Source organism: Ptychodera flava, chromosome 15 (genome assembly GCF_041260155.1).
Source record: "Ptychodera flava strain L36383 chromosome 15, AS_Pfla_20210202, whole genome shotgun sequence".
NCBI lineage: Eukaryota > Metazoa > Hemichordata > Enteropneusta > Ptychoderidae > Ptychodera > Ptychodera flava.
Window position 1 is genome coordinate 36374636 of NC_091942.1, and position 21010 is coordinate 36395645.

The 21010-nt window shown below is 34.7% G+C and overlaps 2 protein-coding genes across 2 annotated transcripts in view; one reads left to right on the plus strand and one right to left on the minus strand.

The window, feature by feature from the left end:
• Positions 1-12281, plus strand: part of LOC139152047 (xylosyltransferase 1-like) — an 83868-nt gene extending 71587 nt beyond the window's left edge. Inside the window, exons 2-9 of the mRNA XM_070725134.1 lie at positions 1560-2076; positions 2682-2854; positions 3453-3655; positions 4033-4113; positions 4760-4976; positions 5180-5356; positions 5712-6167; positions 7169-12281. Of these exons, the coding sequence (XP_070581235.1) occupies positions 1560-2076; positions 2682-2854; positions 3453-3655; positions 4033-4113; positions 4760-4976; positions 5180-5356; positions 5712-6167; positions 7169-7849 (2505 nt within the window). The 3' untranslated portion in view covers positions 7850-12281. The remainder of the gene's footprint in view (positions 1-1559; positions 2077-2681; positions 2855-3452; positions 3656-4032; positions 4114-4759; positions 4977-5179; positions 5357-5711; positions 6168-7168) is intronic.
• A 4303-nt stretch (positions 12282-16584) lies between these two features.
• LOC139152048 (golgin subfamily A member 4-like) overlaps positions 16585-21010 on the minus strand; it is a 91170-nt gene continuing 86744 nt past the window's right edge. The window contains 2 exon segments of the mRNA XM_070725135.1: positions 16585-19155; positions 19650-19735. Coding sequence (XP_070581236.1) covers positions 19093-19155; positions 19650-19735 — 149 coding nt within the window. The 3' untranslated portion in view covers positions 16585-19092.

Genomic DNA, 21010 nt, shown 5'->3' on the forward strand with positions numbered 1-21010 from the left:
TTCCTGTATCCAATAGTCACATCACATCCTATGAATGTCTACTGTGTTTACTGAGGAAAATGTAGTGTCTGTTCACATATACCAAAGTTTTATTTAATACAAAAAAGTTTGTTCTAAAAATTGTAATCAAATATTAATTACTGTCTTTCCTCATAACCTTATTCAAACTATCAAATTTAATGTTCCAAAAGGAACTTATTGAAAGTCAATGGTCAAAATCTCTGTACGTTATTTGATCATTATTTAGTCATATTCAATGTATGAATGTGATTCACTGAAGACTGACATCTGCTTTCAGCCATTGAACTATCCACCTTCCTGTATGCCAGTGTGTGTGTGTATTATATGCATGTAGTACATAAAATACCATGATGTTTGTTTTGTATCATAATTTACATATTTATACTGTATCTACATGTCCCGCCTTCTGTCAGGGTTTATGAATACCAGTAGATTTCTCAATAGCAACCATTAAACCATATTTCAACTAGCTGCATTTATTTGTCATTCAGACAAAATTAACAATTATGCGCACTTAGTCATTTTGACTATCTTATGTGATAGTTGAGATACAATTTATCTGGTCGTGACCTTTCTGCTAGTTTTCAAGACAGCATGATTGGTGCCTCAGTAGGATACAAAATCATCAAGAAAACCCGCAGGCTTCTTTTCCCCTGTACACCTTCAAAAAATAACTCACAAAAATACACCAACATAGAGTGGTGTACGTGAATGCATTCACTGACAACCATATGTGGCCTATTTAATTCTGGACATTGTGTTTTTCTGTCACAATATTTTGGGTCACATGGGGCATCATACTGTGTGAACTTAGCATCTCCTGTGAGCTCTTTGACCCCTAAGGAGACCCCTTGTAGCAGAAGACAAACATTTCTACATATCAACTGGTGGTGGCGCTTTTCTAAAGCATAAAATTATGTATTCATTGGGTTTGGTCTATTCCACAACATGAACATCAGCCTATCCATTTATCTGGATGAAGATACCTTTTATCAATGGATTTCTCCTCAATTGCACTTTGGAAATGATAATTAGTCAGCTCAATAATGTTTATGTGTTAATAGACAATATTCACACATCGTACAGCTTTGACAACAACGCATGAACGCATGTTGTCGTAGCATGATTTCAAATCCTTTTTGTGGTACTTGTTTAGAATAATTCAGATACAGACTCTTTGTCCATTCTCTCCATCTATATTGACCTCTGTTTTGTAAATGTGTCTTCAAATTCATTTTAATGGAAAAGAAATGATATTGTAAACTAGTTCACAATTTAAAGTTAATGTCATTTGTCGTCAACAATCAGTGGAATTGTTGAGGTGTCAGCATGTTGAAACATCCAGAGAGACGGTGGATTGAATTATAGTCCTTTCTGAATTGTACTGGTTAAAGGTACTCATCAAATATTGGCTCCTTCATAGTGTGTAACACTATTTGGTGTTCTCAGGCTGTGAAATATTTTATTGATATTATTTATTTATATATATATATATATTTATTTATTTATTTATTTATTTATTTATTTATTTATTTCAGGGTGAGAGAACGCCGCTTGACAAGGAAGGACATCTTGCTACCTCAGTGCGCAAGCATCAATTGAAAGCTAATGAAAACAGTCTTGACTCAAATAAACTTATTGACAATTTTCAAATCTCAAGAGGCAATTCTCAGTTTTTAAACCAAAAAGGAAGGACTAATCAAGAAAACAGACTATTTGTGGATTTCAACAAACAACAACAACATAGCAATGGTGATAATTTACAACAAAATCAACATCAGTTGAGTAATGATGGTGATACTGCGGATAGAAACAACAATTTTCAAAAAACCCGTTCCAACAGCAGGAATGTTGAGATGCATCGTGGGAACAATGTGGGTGGGGAAATACAGCAAGATTTCTTGGCCAGGTGTACAATCAGTGGCAAAGATGCCCTATCAGCGTTGATGAGAGCAGAAAGCATACAGTGTAAACAAGAGATTGCTGATACATACTGTATAATTGAAGAAGGAATCATATATCCACAGATTCTTCCCAGGTTATGCCCAGTACCTGGTAGGTCATCTTGCTTTGTGTTTCTCAATATACAGCTGTGCTGAATAAAGTGCATTCTGTGATTCCAACTATTGCTTCTCAAAATTAAATTTTTTCATTTCCTACTATAGAATTTAAGTCTTGTGTTCTTTGAGTTCAAAACATACATAAGAAAGTTAAAGATATGCTCATAATGGACATTACAGAGTTTATGGCCTGACATTTTTCAAAATCAAATCTGTGTTTGCGAAACAAATATATGTTTTCTACTAATTGTGCTCTGGTCTTTAAAAAAAGAATAATTTCTTAATACACTTGCGTCTTCAACTATAGCTTAAAAAAATTGAAATTCACAAAGAGAATCATGGATGTTTATTCTTCATTTATCCCAAATATTTCATTTACAAGGACTATTTGTGCTTTCAATGAGTATTGCATCATTTTCTGCAGACGGCAATTTTTTCATTTGTGTACGACATCATTGACTTTGAACTTGTGACAGCACTTCCTTAACAATACAATTTTAACTTTAAGAGATATGTTTGATAGCTGTCAGGTCATTGTCATTTGGAAAAGCATGAAATTAAAAAACTCTTTATTCCCTTCCAAATGTTCTTCCACTTCAGGCAAGCCCCTGATGCAGGTTGAATTCCGAGCAGAACGATTCAATCCAGCAACCGACAAACCAGTACGGATAGTTTTCATTCTAATCGTTCATGGTAGAGCCTTCAGACAAGTTAGAAGATTATTCAAAGTGTTGTATCATGTGGATCATTATTTCTACATCCATGTTGATGCAGTGAGTAGAGTTTTGCCATTTCACTGATTTTAATGTTGTCTGCCGTTTATGATTTATATTCAGTAAAATGTTGACAGCCATATCCATCAACACACACCAAATTTTGGCATTTTTTTGAGGGAGACTCAAACCATCAAGGTGAGTATAAGTATTTAAAAGAGCCATGCCAATCAAAAAAGAGCTGTATGCCACTTTGACTGACTTTGTAAGATGACGCTGGTGTGTTATATCCCCACCGGATCACCCATTCCATGGAAGAAAATGGAATACAGAGGTGATGTAATGGATATCACACCAAGTGACAGTTGATCACTCATGCCATTCACAAGTGACTCAACTGAAATGTTGACTGTGTTCACTTGATGTGTTTCCACAACTTGACATAACTTTCAGAGTACATAGCCATGGATCAGATCTGTTTGATTAAAGATCACACAATTCATCACTGAATAAAGTACTCTGTACTGTAGATTGAAGTTTAAATTGATGTCACTAACGTTGGCAGCAATGCTTGCAATGACTTGATTGATTTGTTTGTATTAGACTCCCTTGACTTTGGCAGTTGTCATAGTAACGTGATTTCATTATTGATTTATAGAGGTCAGATTATTTGTATCGGGAATTAAACAAGATGTCTCAGTGGTATCCAAATGTACGCGTTGCACCCTGGAGAATGTCCACTATTTGGGGAGGTGCTAGCTTACTACAGATGTTACTGAAATGCATGTCAGATCTGCTGGAGATGAAGGATTGGCACTGGGATTTCTTTATTAATCTCAGTGAATCTGACTTCCCTATCAAGTAAGTCTTGTGTTTTCTGTTTGATATTAATAAATATTGCAATTCAGTGTAATTTTCTGTGCGTTATACATAAATTCATTTTCTCTTTAAACATACTATCTTCGTTGAGCTGAGCTCTTTTGATCTTGCAATTTTGTCAACAAAAAGTGAAAGTTTCAGATTTCTTTTGAAAGTGCAGATATAGACAGTAAAATTTAATGGTGCTTTGTCCTGTTCACCACTTCACACTATTAACCTATTCAGGAAGCATCGTCATGTTTTATTATTTTTCAACAAAAATTCAATGAAACAGTAAAATTTAATGACACTTTTTTCAATAGACTGCCTTCCCAGTTTACTGAACATAATTGCCCAATTTTGATATTACTCATTCACAGGACCAACAGTCAGCTTGTGGCGTTTTTGTCACTAAACAAAAATGCAAATTTCCTGAAATCCCACGGCAGAGATGACGCCAAGTAAGTCAATATTTACTGTTCATGAACTCTTGTATCACTTTCAGACATTGCCTCCTCATAGAAAGTCATGAATTTGCCCAAAACTTATGTACATTAATGATAAAAGGTCAGTGACCTTGGTAAATCTGTTATTGTTACGATGGTATGTCAGTATCTGGGCAAAAATTGAAAAATCAATGAAACATGTCTGTTTGTGTACAATAAAATGATAATGAGAGGAACGCTTTGCTTCACTCTGATGTGATTCACCAATTATGTTTTCTGAATAATTGACTGATTAGTAATTAATGAGAAATTGCATGTGAAGAAGACATTTCCTCCTTTCATTTTAATTAAACTTCACAAAATATTACCATGGCAAAATGCAGAATCATTGGTGTTCTGTCATAAGACAGAGATGTCAGACTGTGAATGAAGGAAAAAACCATAAAATTGATTCTTAATTGCAACATTGTTGCGAGACACCATGGGGATGTTTTAATCCATGGTGTTGTTCAGTAATTTTGTGCTTAAGAATCCAATTAATATATAATCTTCCATGCAATTAGACTAATTATCTTCTATTTTCTCTTCATTCCCTTGGATCATCCATTCCGTTTTTTCCCTCTCATTATTGTCTGTCTTCATTTTCAATCTTTTCCGCCAGGTTTATCAGGAAACAGGGCCTGGATCGGACATTCTTAGAGTGTGACAACCACATGTGGAGACTTGGTGATCGACGTTTGCCAAAGGGAATTGCAATTGACGGTGGCTCTGATTGGATTGCTTTGAATCGACACTACTGTGAATACCTCACCACATCTGATGATGCCCTCATTAGTGGAGTAAAGAAATTTTACAAATATACCCTGTTACCAGCTGAGGTGAGCTATTGAATGTTGAACACATTGGAACAAAGTACCAAGTTGACAAGGATGGGAAACCAAGATATGTCAAAAAATAGTGGGAAAGCACTATTAAAAAGAAATGTGAGTTTATGTTGTAGATATTACAAAAAATATGAATGGTTATTAGGAATTAATTATATACTTGGTTTGACTAACATTGTTTCCTTTGTCTCTGTCAGTCATTTTTCCACACAGTTCTTGAAAACAGTGAACTTTGTGAGACCATGGTTGATAACAATTTACGTGTCACAAATTGGAAGAGAAAACTGGGCTGCCAGTGTCAATACAAGCACATTGTAGACTGGTGTGGGTGCTCTCCAAATGACTTTAAACCAGAAGATCTTCAGAAAGTCAAGGTACTTTGTCACATTTAGAGTATTTTGATTCCATTATTGTTATTTGTTATTCAGGCTTCATCAACAAGAACCTCCACTTTCTATGAAGACATTTTGAATAAAGTTACTTAACTTATTCAAATTTGCTCAGAAAATGAAATTTGTTCTCTGGATGAATGTACTATTTTTTTGAAAATTGCAGTACTGTTGTAAAATCAAAATACAGTTGGTTCAGTGTTATAAAACACCTGCATCTCATATAATTACCAAAAAGGTATAGAACTTGAAAATTAACTGTCCTTAAAGTTATGTTCAAACTGCCATTGTTATTAGTTAAGTCTGATATGAGTATCAACCTTTACAAACTTTCTGACAGACATCCAGGCCAGCCTTCTTCGCCAGAAAATTTGAACCAGTTATTAACCAAGAGTCAATAAACCAACTTGATTCTTGGCTGTATGGGGATTATCCCATTGGAACAGCTGGCTTGGAATCCTACTGGCAAAATACTTACCACATGGAAGACAGTCGCTCCAAAAGTGACGATGTCAGCTGGACTTACTACCAAGCCTTCATCCGGCTGGCATCGGAAAGCTTCCGTGCATCTATCCAGAGTGTGGAATACCAAGAGGGATGCATGTTTGCCTTCAATATGGATCCAGTGGAGGTGAACTTCTTTTTCCAGAGTGATGAGTTTCAGGGAATGCTGGTCATGTATGAAGGAATGTCCAGGACCGGTCAAAAGGACTGGCTGGAGACCTGGCTTGTACCACATAGACAGTTGAAAATTATTGACCCTGTTGGTCCAGCCAGTAGATTACTTTCAATGCAGGCAAGTCAAGTTTTTTTATTTCCATTTTATTTTGTGTAGAAATAACAACAGAAATCAACTTGTTGGATATTTTTATGTTCAAAATGAAAAGTATTGTGAATGGTATCTATGAGAGCCATCAGAGCGATTTCCTGATTGAAACTTCTTTGTTGTGAAATGAATCACCCTTCTTTCGGTGTCAAAGGAAATTGTATATCAAATGATTATATTTGAAAGTCAAACTCTGTACGGGTAGTGTATGCTCAGATGACATGTTACTTATGTGAGAGAGTTTGTTCACCCCTGAATCAAAAAGTATCTAGAGAATATAAGCCACATGCATGTATAGGGGATGATTATACACAAACTCTCAAAGGGAACGTTGTTTGCCAGTCCTTCTAAAGCGTATTTCTTCTGCACCGTAACACATCACTATTTCATGTGAGAAATTCCTGCATGCAAAGATTTCAAACAATTTTGTCACACTGAGAAGATCTGAAGAAAGCATTCGAAAGGTATTTAATGTACTGATACAATAAAAAGTAAAATATTCTTCCTTCAAGAATGAAAATTGTTATGTTGGTAAAGATAGTAGTAGGCCAGTTTGTTTGGAAAAGTATCAGGACTTGAGTGTGAATATTTCCATCAACATATCTATTGGCATTTTCTAAATGTTGATGTGATTTTCCATTGTACAGTTATGGAGGGCAAGGCAAGTGAAAGAACCATAATACAATCTCTAACCAGTCTGATAGTGAACTAGAGTTACTCTCTGATGACCCAACAAATGGATAGATTCTGTTGCAGGGTCCTGTGATCTTACCTTTATCTATAAGAACAATTCCTTTGATAAACTAAATAACAATCAAACTATGCATCATGTGACCATAACAGTATTGCTCTTCTAATTATTGCTCTATAAGAACGATTTTTACGAGAAACCAAATAAGGACCAAACTGTGTATCATGTGACCATTACGATATTCTGTTCTAATTAGTGCTTCACATTCTTCATATCCCAGGTGAGCACCGACTATGATTTGAAAGAACGAGTTTTCCGTAACTTTGGAGGTTTGATTGGACCGTATGATGATCCCAGGGTGCTGCTTAGAATCAGTCAGGGTGAACACCAGACAGTGACATTGATGTGGCTTGACCCAATTGAACAAGTTGCTGAAGTTCATGACATCAAGTTAGAGGCAGATGCTGAAATAGCGTACCACAAGACAGAATTTTATAAACCATTGCGACCGGGAAAATGGACCTTGAAAATGATTTACAATCAGAGAGCTATTGCAGAGACATCGTTTCTTGTACTTCCATTGGCTGTGCAGAATATGAAAACTGTCAATGAAGCCAACACATGGAATATGCACAATGGACCACCTGGTGGTGTCTACACACCGAATGAAAAGACATATTATGGATTTGACATATTGTCAAAAGAAGCCAAGAGTGCAGCTTTAAATTTAGTTCAAGAAAACAGTAGGAAAACAGGATTTGAACTAACAGAGTGGATAGATAGACTAGTGGGCAATTCGTGGAAAGTTTTGGATACCTGCGTTACAAAACCAATGAAGAGTATTGATCGGACTACATCATGTTCAGTTGTGAAATCATGTGAAAATACACATTGGAGCTCCATGGCTCCAGATCCAAAATCAGAACTGGGACCAATCAAAAGTGATGGCAGAATTAGGTAGTGAAGGCTAAAATTAAACAAGATTTCAAACAGAACAGTACTTTTTAGTCTCTGTTAAAAAGTTGTCTGTCTGACATCAATATGGTGCAGAGTTTTTTATCCATTTTAGATGCACATTACACTTGACTTTGTGCATTGCCAGAAATCATGAAACACAGGAACAATGCTGAAAGCTGAAAGAGCTGTTTGGGCAGTGAAAATATGAGTCTGTAAAACTTTGATTGGATTTGTTTCAACTTTGAATGAGGATACCTTCTGCAGGTGTATGAGAGAGTTTACTTAATAAAAGAAACTAATTTATGTAAATGTATATCATTTTTAAAATTACCAAAAATTATGACTTTCAGTTTTCTTTCCCAAACTTTAAGTTCTCACTGGTAAGAAATCAAAGACATCTCTCATTTAAAATTTGCGACAACTTCAATCACTATTTAGTATGTTTTCATTTTTCAAACAGTAATTTTAGCCTTCAAAACTCAAATACAAGGTAAGTAGTGTGAATGATGCATGGAAGATTTCCTCTCACTTGTGAAATAAACACTCAATAAAATATCAGCCTTGTAAAGGAAAAGCATGTCGTCCTTAAATGAAATGCCGAAAGTAACAAAATGGCCTGTTATTTTAAAGATTTATATTTTTAAACAATAATTGCATCAATAACCTATCTGTACATATGAAGAAAACAAATGGTAGTTTAAAATTTTGGTTTGTAGTTTACAAAAGGAAGATTTTCCTGATGGTAGATATATTGAAATAATTCAATTTCATCATATCTGATATCCACTACAATCCAGTGTGGCTGACTTAACAATATGATCAAACTTTGCAATAGAGACTCTGAGAGTATATTTTTGTTAAAAATTGTAAATTCTACTGCCATTTCACCTGAAATCCTTTTCTGGAATATCTTTTTTCTTTAAAATATATTTGAAGTAATCCTTTTTCGTACGAATGATTGTTACATTGAATATGTAATACCCTGATTGGTAAAACTTACATATGAGAACCAGTATTTGTACAAAGTATGTTGAAAAACTTTTCTTTTGCTTCTCATACTACATATTTCCTTTTGATTTTTGTCTGTTGACATTTTTCACACATTTCTTTGCAATATGATAGAGAATTTTTACTTTGATCTTTATGATGTGTGGTACTCTATACCAAAGTTATTTTCTGTGCAAATGAACCAAAATCCATCCTTACTTTCATGTATGTTTTTGTATTTCTTTTGATGAAAATTAGGGTCGACTGCTTGCAGTATTTTCAAATATGGTGCACAATGTCATGTTTATCAAAACTGACAATGGAATCTATAAAAAACAAAAGTATTTAAAATTGTCAATAGTTTAGAACAGAAAGCATGATCAACATTGTTGTAATAATTTTTTCATAGAATGATATGCTGAAATGTTTCAATCACAACTTTGTCATTTACATTGTGCCACAAAAGATTTGATTCGAGATACAAGGGAGATCAGAGGATCATGGATGCCAGCAGAGAGATAGCACCATGCATGTAACACTGCATAGCCTCATCCTCTGTGTGTTTAGCATATTGTGTGTAGATAGACTGAAGTGGACAAAACTGGCAATTTTTTGTCGTCCTTTGCTTTGTTGTAGCTCAGTAAGCAGTGATACAGTATAGAATCTAACCAATCATGTTCAGAGATTTACAGAGACAGAAAACAATTATTACATTCTTGATAGACTCTCACAACCCCCCCCCTCCCCCTATTTCATTGTGTGGTTTCCACTATCTGCCACTAATATTCCCTAAACAGCCTCCCCAAGGAAAGCCCACAGACATTTCATGGCAATATTCATCAAGCTTAGCTAGCCCTCTATTGACAAGGGTCAGAGAGGGCACATTGCATAGCCAATGGAGGTCTGTCAGAGATTCTATGTCAAGAGCTTTATCTCTCATCAAAGGTGTATACACTGGAATTCACATCTTGCTTGCTAACAAGTTTTCTAGAGAATGAACTGCAGTAATTAGTTTGTAGTATTTCAGTCCATGTTGTTTTCATGTCTTTGACATCCTGTCAAATTCTTGTGATTTCAAGGATTCAGTGTTGCATTTGGAATTTGTGATAATTTAGATTTTTTTGCGAAGAAGTTAGATTTTGGGTGACTCAGGCTTCTTAGGGGAACTTTGTCTTGAAGAATTTTTGCAACAGTTGTCTAACATAGATACAGACTATCACACAAATCATAGACAGATTCCTTTCCTTCATATACATACTGTACATGAGTAGTTATCAGTTAGATGAAATAATGAAGATGTTGATTTGATGTGCCTTTACAGGAACTCAAACCTTTTTTTTTGGGGGGGGGGGGCATCTACAGGCACTCTCATGTAATATCTTGATCTTCACACAGTAGAAGATTACCAGATACAGATGCTTCATTCAACATGAAATATAAAATGTGTATTGTTAGAGTATAGTATTAAAGTATACAGGGCTGGCCATTTGGTTTGTGTCACACCAGCTACACCAATCAGTGACTTCTATGAAAGGTTATCATCCAATCAACTGTCTTCATCATTTGCCTGATAACAAGATTGACCTGTCAACATCCTAGAGTGACCAAAAATGTTTCCAATGTAACCCTTTTATATAGTGTATTCATAAAATTTGTAAGCTATTTTTCAGGTTTGTCCAAGAAATGTTTCATTGAAGTCCATCCTGGCAGTCTGTTATTTCAATTTTTTGCAGATCAAGACATGAATTCATGTGTGCTATTTATTTTCATATCTGAAGTCACAAAACTCCACAGTGTTATTTATAATCTACACATATTAAAACTAATATATATTCTTGTTATAGATCTCATATTCCTCTCAAAAAAGTATTCTCATTATATTTGGTAAACAAATATTACTCCTCTATTTATTACAACTCAAGTTCAAAATTAAAAAAAATATTACACAAAGGTTAATCTTTCAAGACCAGATTTGAAAAAACATGATGTAGAAAGGGACTGTCACAGATTGTCACATAAATTCAACAACAAATTCTTTCTGTAAGATCACTGCTTCTTCCTTCAACAAACATTCAATACGGTCTATGAAGTGTCCATGCTGTCTACAGAGTAAACTACCACTATGTCTTCAGTCTGTAGGGAAAGATCGGTTACAATGTTATCCTTCATAAGAGTTTGGGAAAATCGGTTACAATGTTATCCTTCATAAGAGTTTATTGTTTAGTAAAACACAAGTGAGAAGGACACACTGTGTATTTCAGAATTCTGTAAATTCATTGGTATGTATGTGCAGTTTTATGTACACAATATGTAAAAATAATCGATCTCCAAACTAAGTGCCCAAGTGAGGGTCACTAATTTAACAGAGGTCAAACCAATTCCCCTGAATAAAAAAATTCTGTTTGAACATAGGTGCAATCTGAGATGGTCCCCAAGGAGTCGAAGGTAGTAATGGTGATAATTAAGGTCAGAGGTCAACAATGGATCAGGAAGGGTCAAAGGTAAAAGTGTGATTGCAAGCAGTCAGCTACCTTATTGTAGTTCAAAGGTGGTATTCTAAGGTTTTGATCAAGAGCCATGAAATATGTGAATGCTCATCTGAAGTTTAAATCCTTTTATATTTTTAACTTTGTTAGTGAAAATACTCATTTATTTGTTATTTATGAAGTTCTTTATAAAAGATGTTGGTAAAGAAAGGCCACCCTACTTCAGACAGATCATGAAATAAAGAGACCAGATTGACATGACATATACGGTATTACATTATCAGAATCCTAAAATAGTGTCAATCGCCAATTCATAATTTTTTATATTTTGTAATTTTTAAGTGAACAATGAATCAAATAAACTGAAATTGTTCAGAAATTGTCTTTACTCGATAGTTTTTTTGTAAAATCCAGACAACAAGAAAATGCATTTCATGGTTGTGTTGTGTCCTGCCCCATATAGGAACGTTGAAAGACATTTGTTCATCTGCCAGGGGCTTAGTTTTTTTCTACAATTTTCCTTTTACTCTGAGGATATAGGGATAGTGCATGTCTTGAAACAATAATTCTTTTGATATCAATCCTTTATGTCCCGACGATTTGATCTTAGTAGATTTGTTCTTCAAAATAATGTTTATGGAAATTAGCTTTACTGTTAAACAAACATTGATGTGTAGTTGTGAGTTTGAGTTCATTCATTTGTTCTGTAGTTTCAGGACAAGAAATCAAGTAAACAGACACATCAAACAAAATCTCTGGGAAAGACAGGGTTTGCCTTCTCTTCAACAGCAGATATATGATTGTTATACACAGTGTTCAATAGCTGTGAATTGTAATGGTTTTAATTCTGCTATCAATATCCCAGTCCAGTGTTTTCTTTATCAACCCTGACTAAAATTTATTCAGTGATATAAATTGTGGATGGAAATTGAGGTCTGATGTATGTCAGTTTTGAAAACATTATTGGTAGATATGTTATCATTTGTTTAGGAACCATGCGCAATGTTTAGATACTGGGCAGTTTATCTTTCAATGTTATGATGATGCATGTCAAGAAAATCACAAAAGCAGTAATTTTTCTTCAGTTTTAGTTCCTTTCCTTACAACCTACTTAAAACGATATTCTTCATACCCCAATTACATTGATGCAGCTTGTATATGTTACACTTGGTAATGAAACAAAGTTTTACACAATACTTTCATATCAACTTTCTTGGTTTTGGTCACATGGTTGCCAATAACCAATGACATTTTATTTCATCGGATATTTCCCCCTTGCCAAGTGCTGAACATATAGGGGCAATGACGGTTGGAATTTTTCACAAGTCAAATTGTTGGATGTCTCATTTCTTGACACCTATGATATTTTCCTACAAATTCATTCAAGTGTGATGCTTGTCAAGATGCAGAAACCATGAACTGTCAATGTCAAGTTTACAAACTCTTAGTTAGTATGGGAAAATGATATAGCAAACTTTTTATCTCAAGAGTATGTGGGTTTTTCGCATCCATCAAATCATGTTTCAATACCAATTGACTGATTTTTATGGAAATGTCAATGTGTATCCAATTTCATTTCATTGTGGACACCAAGATTGTGGACAAATAGTAAACTGACACTTCGGTGGCATAATTGTCTTTGAAATTTGGATGAGATACATTCATGTTCTTCCAGTAAATTTCATTGTCTTTCTCATAATTGTATATACAAGTATATTAAATTCTCTATTTTATTTGCATAAAGTAAAACTGTCTTATCCGTGTGCATTTTTCCTCAGGTTTGAACAACCACCTCAAAAACAGGCAGGTTTTGAGAAAACAAAAGTATTTCATGTACCATATTATTGAGGGCGTGTTTGACCCTGCATGACCTCCCTCCAGTCATGCTGTGATTAGTTGCCATGATTAGAGATTTGAAGATTTGATTTAAAACTAAAAGAATATCCCTTTTTGACATGAAGTATTATTTTAAGAAGAACATTAATAGTTTGATTTTGGAATGCAAATGTCATGCCATTTAAAATGCATGACATTGAAATATTGTAATCTGCATCAGTGACCTTGGATTGCACTGCCACAGAAATGTGTGTGGCTATGTGCAACCCGAATTGGTCACTTTTTCGTGAAAACTCCCTTATAAACATGGATTACTTTTCATCACATAAAACCCTAGATATGGGTCGGTAAGGCTGCGTTCACAAATAACGATTAGGGGGGGCTGGAGGAATCTCGATTGAAATCTTATTTTTTTTAAGATCCCCCCCCCCTAAGTACCCTAAAAAATTTTCAAATGCCCCCTCTATAGGGTCAAAATTTTCAAGTCCCCCCCCCCCCCAAACTATCACAGGCCCGCATATTTGTAAAGGATGTGAGCGCAGAAAAAATAAACATGTATTGCGCCTTCTGCTCACAGGTGTTCAACACTACCTGTATTAGCACTTTGTATAGTCACATTCCCAAGGCAAGTTCTTTAAGTGCATCAGTGAATTTTTAGATTATTGGTCTAAAAGCCAACTTGAGTTAATCAAACTCTGGCCAGGTCAATTGCTCCTGTTGAAGAGCACACAAAATGCAATCATGAGAGAGTAGGAAAATTGTGAATTCTGGCTAATTGCCGTATTGCACAGTGACCTACCAAAAAATTGTTTTAAAACTACAAGACATATATGAATTAGATGCTACTCAAAATGACAATACCGGAAGGTTAAAATATTCCATCAAATAATTGTTTTAATCTCTGAAATTTTGGGTGTGATAATTGCAAATTTGGTTAAAAAATAAATATTTCCATTTGGTCACATATTTTTTCTTTTAGTCTTACTATTCAAAGTTTTACTTAATCATTTTATAATAAGAGTGTGAAAATTTAGAAATCAAGCATGGTGACCCTATCTTTTTTCTTTAATATTTGATTATTCTCATATGCCAGAATTCACATTTCTATGTTTTCTTCCATGTGTTGCTCTCTGGCCTGATCTTGTGTACAAGTGAGTTTCACTGTCATGAGTGTCATTTGACCAAAACTCCTCTTCAACTACCATGTACATCAGAGTCAGAGCTGTCTCTGTCACTGTTCAGGTATGCAGTGACAGTGACACTGCAGTAGCAGGGTAGTATCTGATAGTGACACTACCCATGAGTAGCTGTATTAACTTTGATAATTTTGGCAATATTTTTGTTCAGTTTTACAACTGCGTTCTTGTTCTACTCCCTACAGCATGTTGAATTGTCCAGTATTCAGCTTGCTATCACAGCCTATGTATGTGTACCATGCATTTGTATCACTGACAACTGACTGTCAGTCTGGACTCCAATAAATTATCACAAAACACATATTTATATTTATATATACAGGCTTTGTTGACAAACTAAATATTGTGTGTTTGAGCATGCTGTAGGGAGATAGCAAGAAACTGTAGTGTTATATTGCATAGAAATATTGCAGAAATCATTAACAGTTGCAGCTTCTGCCCTGTTACGAGGCTCGTTTGTTTTTTACGACAAATTAGAGTTTAGATTTTTCAAGATGAAAGTCATGAAATGTGACAAAATGATTCTTGATTTTGTTAAATTATTACTAACATTACAACATTTTGATGACATAAAAAATGGTATTCATTTTCATTGAATTACCTACAAAAACTTGGAATTGGAAAATGTCAAACTCAAAAGGGACCCGAAAATTTTCAAGTCCCCCCCTACAGCACAGTACTGTAGATTTCCCATAATTCATTGCGATTTGTATCCTCAGAGATTCCCCAGAGGTCTACCAGGTCTCCCATGTGTAGACAAATTCATAGACTAGTTGTAAAAATTCTGAAACCGTACTTTTAAGGACACCATTCTTCTCAATTCTCATTTTAAATGGTTTGGAAAATAATGCAAGATCGAGAGAGGAGATAGCATTTTTGTAAAATTTTCCACTGATTGTGTCTTCAGCCATACAGAATAATGTAATGGAAATTAGGGAGACTAGTCGCACCTGTTTTTTGAAACAAAAGGATATTGATTATTTCCAATGGAAATGACAAAAGAAATTTGCATTCAAAGTTTTCTCAGACAATGACCCTTCAGTTCGTCGTAACTTGCTGCCTTAAAAGTATGGCATTTGTAGTACCAACAGAACGTGATTCCCATGGTTGTTTAATGGTTATTTGGAAACTTTCACTGAAATTTCTAATCGTACTTTTACTTGATATTATTTATCAATTATTCTGATGCTGCACATTATTGCTTGCATACAGAACTAAAAAAGTTATAAGAAAAGAAACCTTCAAGGATACAAATCGAAGAGAATTGTGGGTAATTTATTGTACTGTGTACAGGTAGAGCAAAATTTTCAAGTCCCCCCCCCTCCACTACCCCCACAATTTTCGAATCCCCCCTGAATTCCTCCGGCCCCCCCCCCCTAACCATTTTTTGTGAACGCAGCCTAACAAAGCCTCATACTTAAGAAACAGCTACATTCAGTAGAATAAAGCTAAAAGTTCCCCAAATTTGTCAAGAAAACCCTAACAATGGGTCATATTTATGGGAATGTTCATGGTTGATACTTTCATCTCCGGTTGCACATCCTTGTATGAAAATATTGGGAGTACCTCCCCCACACCCCATCCCAACCCCATCAGAGAACTTGACCTTGCCACACAATTCAAACCACTGAAAGAAAAATCTCCCTTTTGACCAGTATTTTGATGTTTACAGTTTTAGATGGAAAGTGATTTAAATTTGCTTTAGTTCAAAATCATAGTTGTTGAAGAGAAACATAGCAATGCAATGCAGTAGAACAGATTATTTGGAAAGACAACTATTGACTCTTTGTTCAGTTCAGAGTTCTTTGCTGCCAAACATTTGAAACACTTTTTCTGTAATGTTTATCTCAGAACAGCTGGTACAGCACTTTATCAGGTGAATTTCGTCCACGAGAGAGACATAAAAACATCGGAAAATCAGGATTTTCTATATTTACCTTTCCTCTGGTAACACTATCACATACAATATAGACAATAAATTCATTAAATAATTACAGTCATGCGTGGAAATCATTTGACTGTCTTCATCTTCAGTCAAACCATGTGGTTAAACCATTACCCACTTCACTATTCATATTTGGAAATAGTATCTATCTAGAACTATCACAATGTCTGACTTGGACCAACTTTATCATTAAATATGTACACTGTATATACTATGTTGAATGCATGTGCCACACACAATTTCAAGTATGAGCGAAACATGTTACAAAAACACAAAGCTGAAAGTGATTACAGTAATAAACAAACTTTATTAACTTTATAGCCCCTGTAAAAATAGTCCAACATATTCCATTTTATATTTTGAAAGTGGAAACCAAAAAATTTGTCAACATAGTATGATATTGTTGGAAGCGTTGATTTCTCCAAATATATTGCAACTTGCAAAATTGCCTTCTATGAATTTTTTACAAGGTGATTATTGTCTTTCTGCATTTAACGATTTGATAATAAGAAAAATAAGAGCATATAACTGAAAAAAAAACCAGTTGTCCTTTGGACCCCTAACACCTAACGATAAATAGAGAGAAATAGTTGGCTGGAACACTTTCCAATTTACAAGGCGCCCTCAGTGTCCCTAATTCATGATTCTTTCTGTACATGGTGTATCATTCCATGAGGGAGTTGCAGATACTTAGGTCCTGGCAGTCTGTATACAGGTTTATAAGGAATAACAAAATGAATGGACAACAGGATACTTTACATACAATGAAATGATACATAAACTATACAAATGCATTCTATGATTTCACACTGAATTCATACGTTCAATGACGACACACAACATATTAGAAACTCACACAGAAACAGGTAAATTTTGAAGTTCATTTCAGCACCATTTTACCCCAAATCATGTCAAAATTCAAAGATTATGGAGGCTGAAGCACAAAACAAAAAAAGTAATGTCTAATCTAATATAATATAAATATAATGAATGCATCAACGAATACAATAATTAATGTACAAATTATTTTTTTCATAGAATATTGCATAATGCTGTAATTATGATAATGTAACCATGCAATAAATACAGAATGCAAGTAATATAATCTTACTACAAAAAATGCAAATGCTGGGTGATATTGTGTAGTCCATATCAACTTGCATATTTAAGGAAATAAATGACAGTAATGTTTGCCACATATGCAAATACACAAAGGCAAGTCAGTGTACATATCTATGAACCTCTGGAAAGCAGACTTCAAAACCAGGGGTGTTTAGCATTTGATTGCAACTGAACAGATGACGCTCAGGTCATACTCAAGCATATAAACCCACTATGGGGTGGTACAATTACAACAACATTCTACAAAGGAAGCTTTCTCGAATACTGCCCTCCCTTCAGTATTGCAGATTTATAATTGATACATATATTTTTTGGAGGAAAGCAACCATGAATTTAGAATAATTTTACAAAACATCTGCTATTCCTACATAATTTTTGTATACGCTGTAAACATGAATTGAACAAAGTTGAAATTTTGGCTTGATCTGTAAATGTCCAAAAATCCTGTACAGCTAACATATTTTTGTTGAAAAATCTCATCCATTATAATTTTTAGAAAGATTCCCTTTCAATTTTTTAAATGTATTTTTTTCTAACAGTACGCTAATTTCAATCAGAATGTTATAGCAAAACTGGAATGGTTAACTTCTTGATAAGGTAGGGTCAGTACACTTTATTAGAGGTGGGTAGGTGAAATATCCCAACCCCTTTCATTTTGATTGTTGTAGCACAAATACAGATAAAACTCTATAATTTTTAAATTTATTATCAGCTGCTTCTCAAGTTTTGGTATTTTGCATTCAAAAATTTCTAGTTTTATTCAAAGGATCATTATAGGGGAGAATTCTGCAAAGAGTGATACATGAATATACTTAGCTACAGCAGAATGGGATTAGACCTTAATTTGAATGGATGGACAGCAGGGGGCAAAGGTCATCAGGGCTGCTGCTGCTGCAACATGTACAACAAAATAATAATATGAAAAATAAATGAAAAATTATTCTAATATGAGCACACACAAATAGCATAACTGCTGATAAAGTTTTGGAACAGGCAAAGCAAGGAATCTGTGCCCTATCTGGAGTGATAATCTTTCTTTGAACTTTCCCATAGTCTGTCTACACTGATGTGTGCAAAGTTTTAAACAAAGACAATGGATTTTTGGAGAAGTTACTTTGATACATCACTGAAAGCCCTGCTCTCCATATTGCTCTAAATCAGCATTGTAAACTATATCAAGTTCACTTGAAATGAGTAAGAAAAAACCTGAGTTCGTACATCTTTGGCATTTATGCCTATGTCCAGCATATGAAACCAGAAAATGTTTTTCTGTATATATTAAAAAACAGAGCTTAAAATGATAATGTGGCCCCGACTACAAAGCTCCAGAGATACAAAAATATGTAAGATAGATAAATATAATTTTCTTTGCCTGGAATTGTTTTTTTCCTTTAGCACTGAGAAAATTGTCAACATTCATATGTTGATAAACTGGCTGATGCTTGCAAATAATTTGACATTTCATAGACACATCAGCTTGATTCTTCAAGTGTAAAACATGCAAGGTTTTTTGATGTCCATTATCAAAGGCACTTTGGGAGGTACCATAGTTAAGGTGCATATTAAATTTCTATCTAGGATTTTGACATTGCTGCAATGTCTTGTCGTCAAAGGTGGTATCTGTAAAGATTAGTCTTGTACTTGACAGTTGTTTCAATATTTGTTACTGTTAACTTTATGGCTTCTTGTCTCGTTCAACTTTTTCTTTCTTCCTAACAGAGGTCGACTTCTCAGGAGTCTAGAAAAATAATGTTGAGTAAAATTAAGTCTTCATTTTTGCAAATATTAAACACATAACACTTTAAAAAAGGTTGATGAAACTTTTGGTAAATTATAAAATGCATGTGTTTGTCAAAACCAAGCCTAATATGTAATTTTGCTTCAGCAAAAATTGATTTAACATATGAGTGAAGCTCATTAGTACGCTTGTATTCTGTCAAACTAGTCCCTGAATGAGAGACATGCAAATGGCTTGTTTAATAGGTCAATGCTGAAAGTTATATGGTGCACTGCATGCTGGGAGAATGTGCTGCTGGATATAAGATAGTGTATCATCAAATTCAATGACATCACACATACAGGGTTAGTACGACTACAATACACAGAACAGGGAGAGAAAAGCTGACAACTTTTGGTGGTTGAGGGCTGCTTGCTTTGTTCTGCAACTATGTGAAGCCATGACCTTGGAATCTATAAAACTGCGAAAAGAAAATGAAATCAGTAAACAAGCACCTTGTACGTGGGTTTCTTGCCTGTCCGGTCAGTCTTCTTTGGGGAACTTTTACTGCTGTATGCTGCTGGAAGACTAGCTGATTTGGCTGAAAATGACACAGATATGACAATGTTTCTGTTCATAAAGGGATATGACAGATTGGAAAATGATTTCAGGGTTTTTAATTTTACTCTGATTTCATGGGGATTAGCGGTGGGTGTGACAGATTGTAATTGTTACAAATGACATGGTATGAGGTTTATGATGTTATATCTGATTCAACCACTAACATCTTCACTGAAAACAAAATACCAAATCACACCGCTCTAGTAATACAGAGTACATCACAAACCATCCTGACAATCCTCTAGCTCTGTTCTGCCAATCTACTTTGAAATGGAATAGTCCAAATGGAGCAACATCAGGGCTATTCCATTATTCTCCAGATTGAAATCTGAGATTCAAAGCAAGCTGACAATGCACTGATATGCATGAAAATTGATAACTGGGGACATGAGTGACTTGTGTAAAGCAGTCACTCTTGGCATTATCAATTCCACCATACCCTGTGGCTATTCTCAGTACTCAGCATGTACCTAAACACATGCCTTTCTCTGTACATTTTGACTTTTACAAAACTGAACAATAACCCAAGAGAAAAAAAAAATGACATTTTCAATCAAACTTTTGTATGTTTCTGCCAGTGTTCATGAGTTTCCTATATCATTCAACAGTTTGTGCATGCTGAACTCTTCATTTTAATATGGAATGAACTACTATGGTTACTATTTCAATCAAATTATGCATCAAAACTCAACAATAAAACCCTGACATGAAAGATTGGTAGAGGGTGGTACATGATACAAGGTGACTGTACAAAACAGTATCTGAGCTTGTTTCAGTTCATGCTTTTTAGTTTTTACATGCATTTACATATCCATTGTGTGACAGTGTTTACAGAGTATACAAACAACCCAGTGCGATGGTGAGGTGAGGTAGGGGAAAAGTGCTACATTCAAACATGCAACCTAGATGTGCTTATGTCTGTAAAATATTTTTCATCATTGCTATATCGAGATACATGGTCTGAAAACATATTTTTACTTTTGTTAAAGAAATCTGACGAGTAATATCCCAATGACGTTGATATTAAAATATCACCTCAGTATGAACACTAATATCAAGAGCATTATGGAACGGTTAATTCATTAACTTTCTATTGAGACACTGACACACAAACACCTTCATTAAGTAGTATGTGCCTCCAAAGTGAAAGATATCAACTTTTGCTCAAACTTTCCATCATTTTCTTACCAAAAGGGGTTGCTATTCAAAGTTAGGTACCACAGAAACACATTACCTAACATATCCCTGATATTTG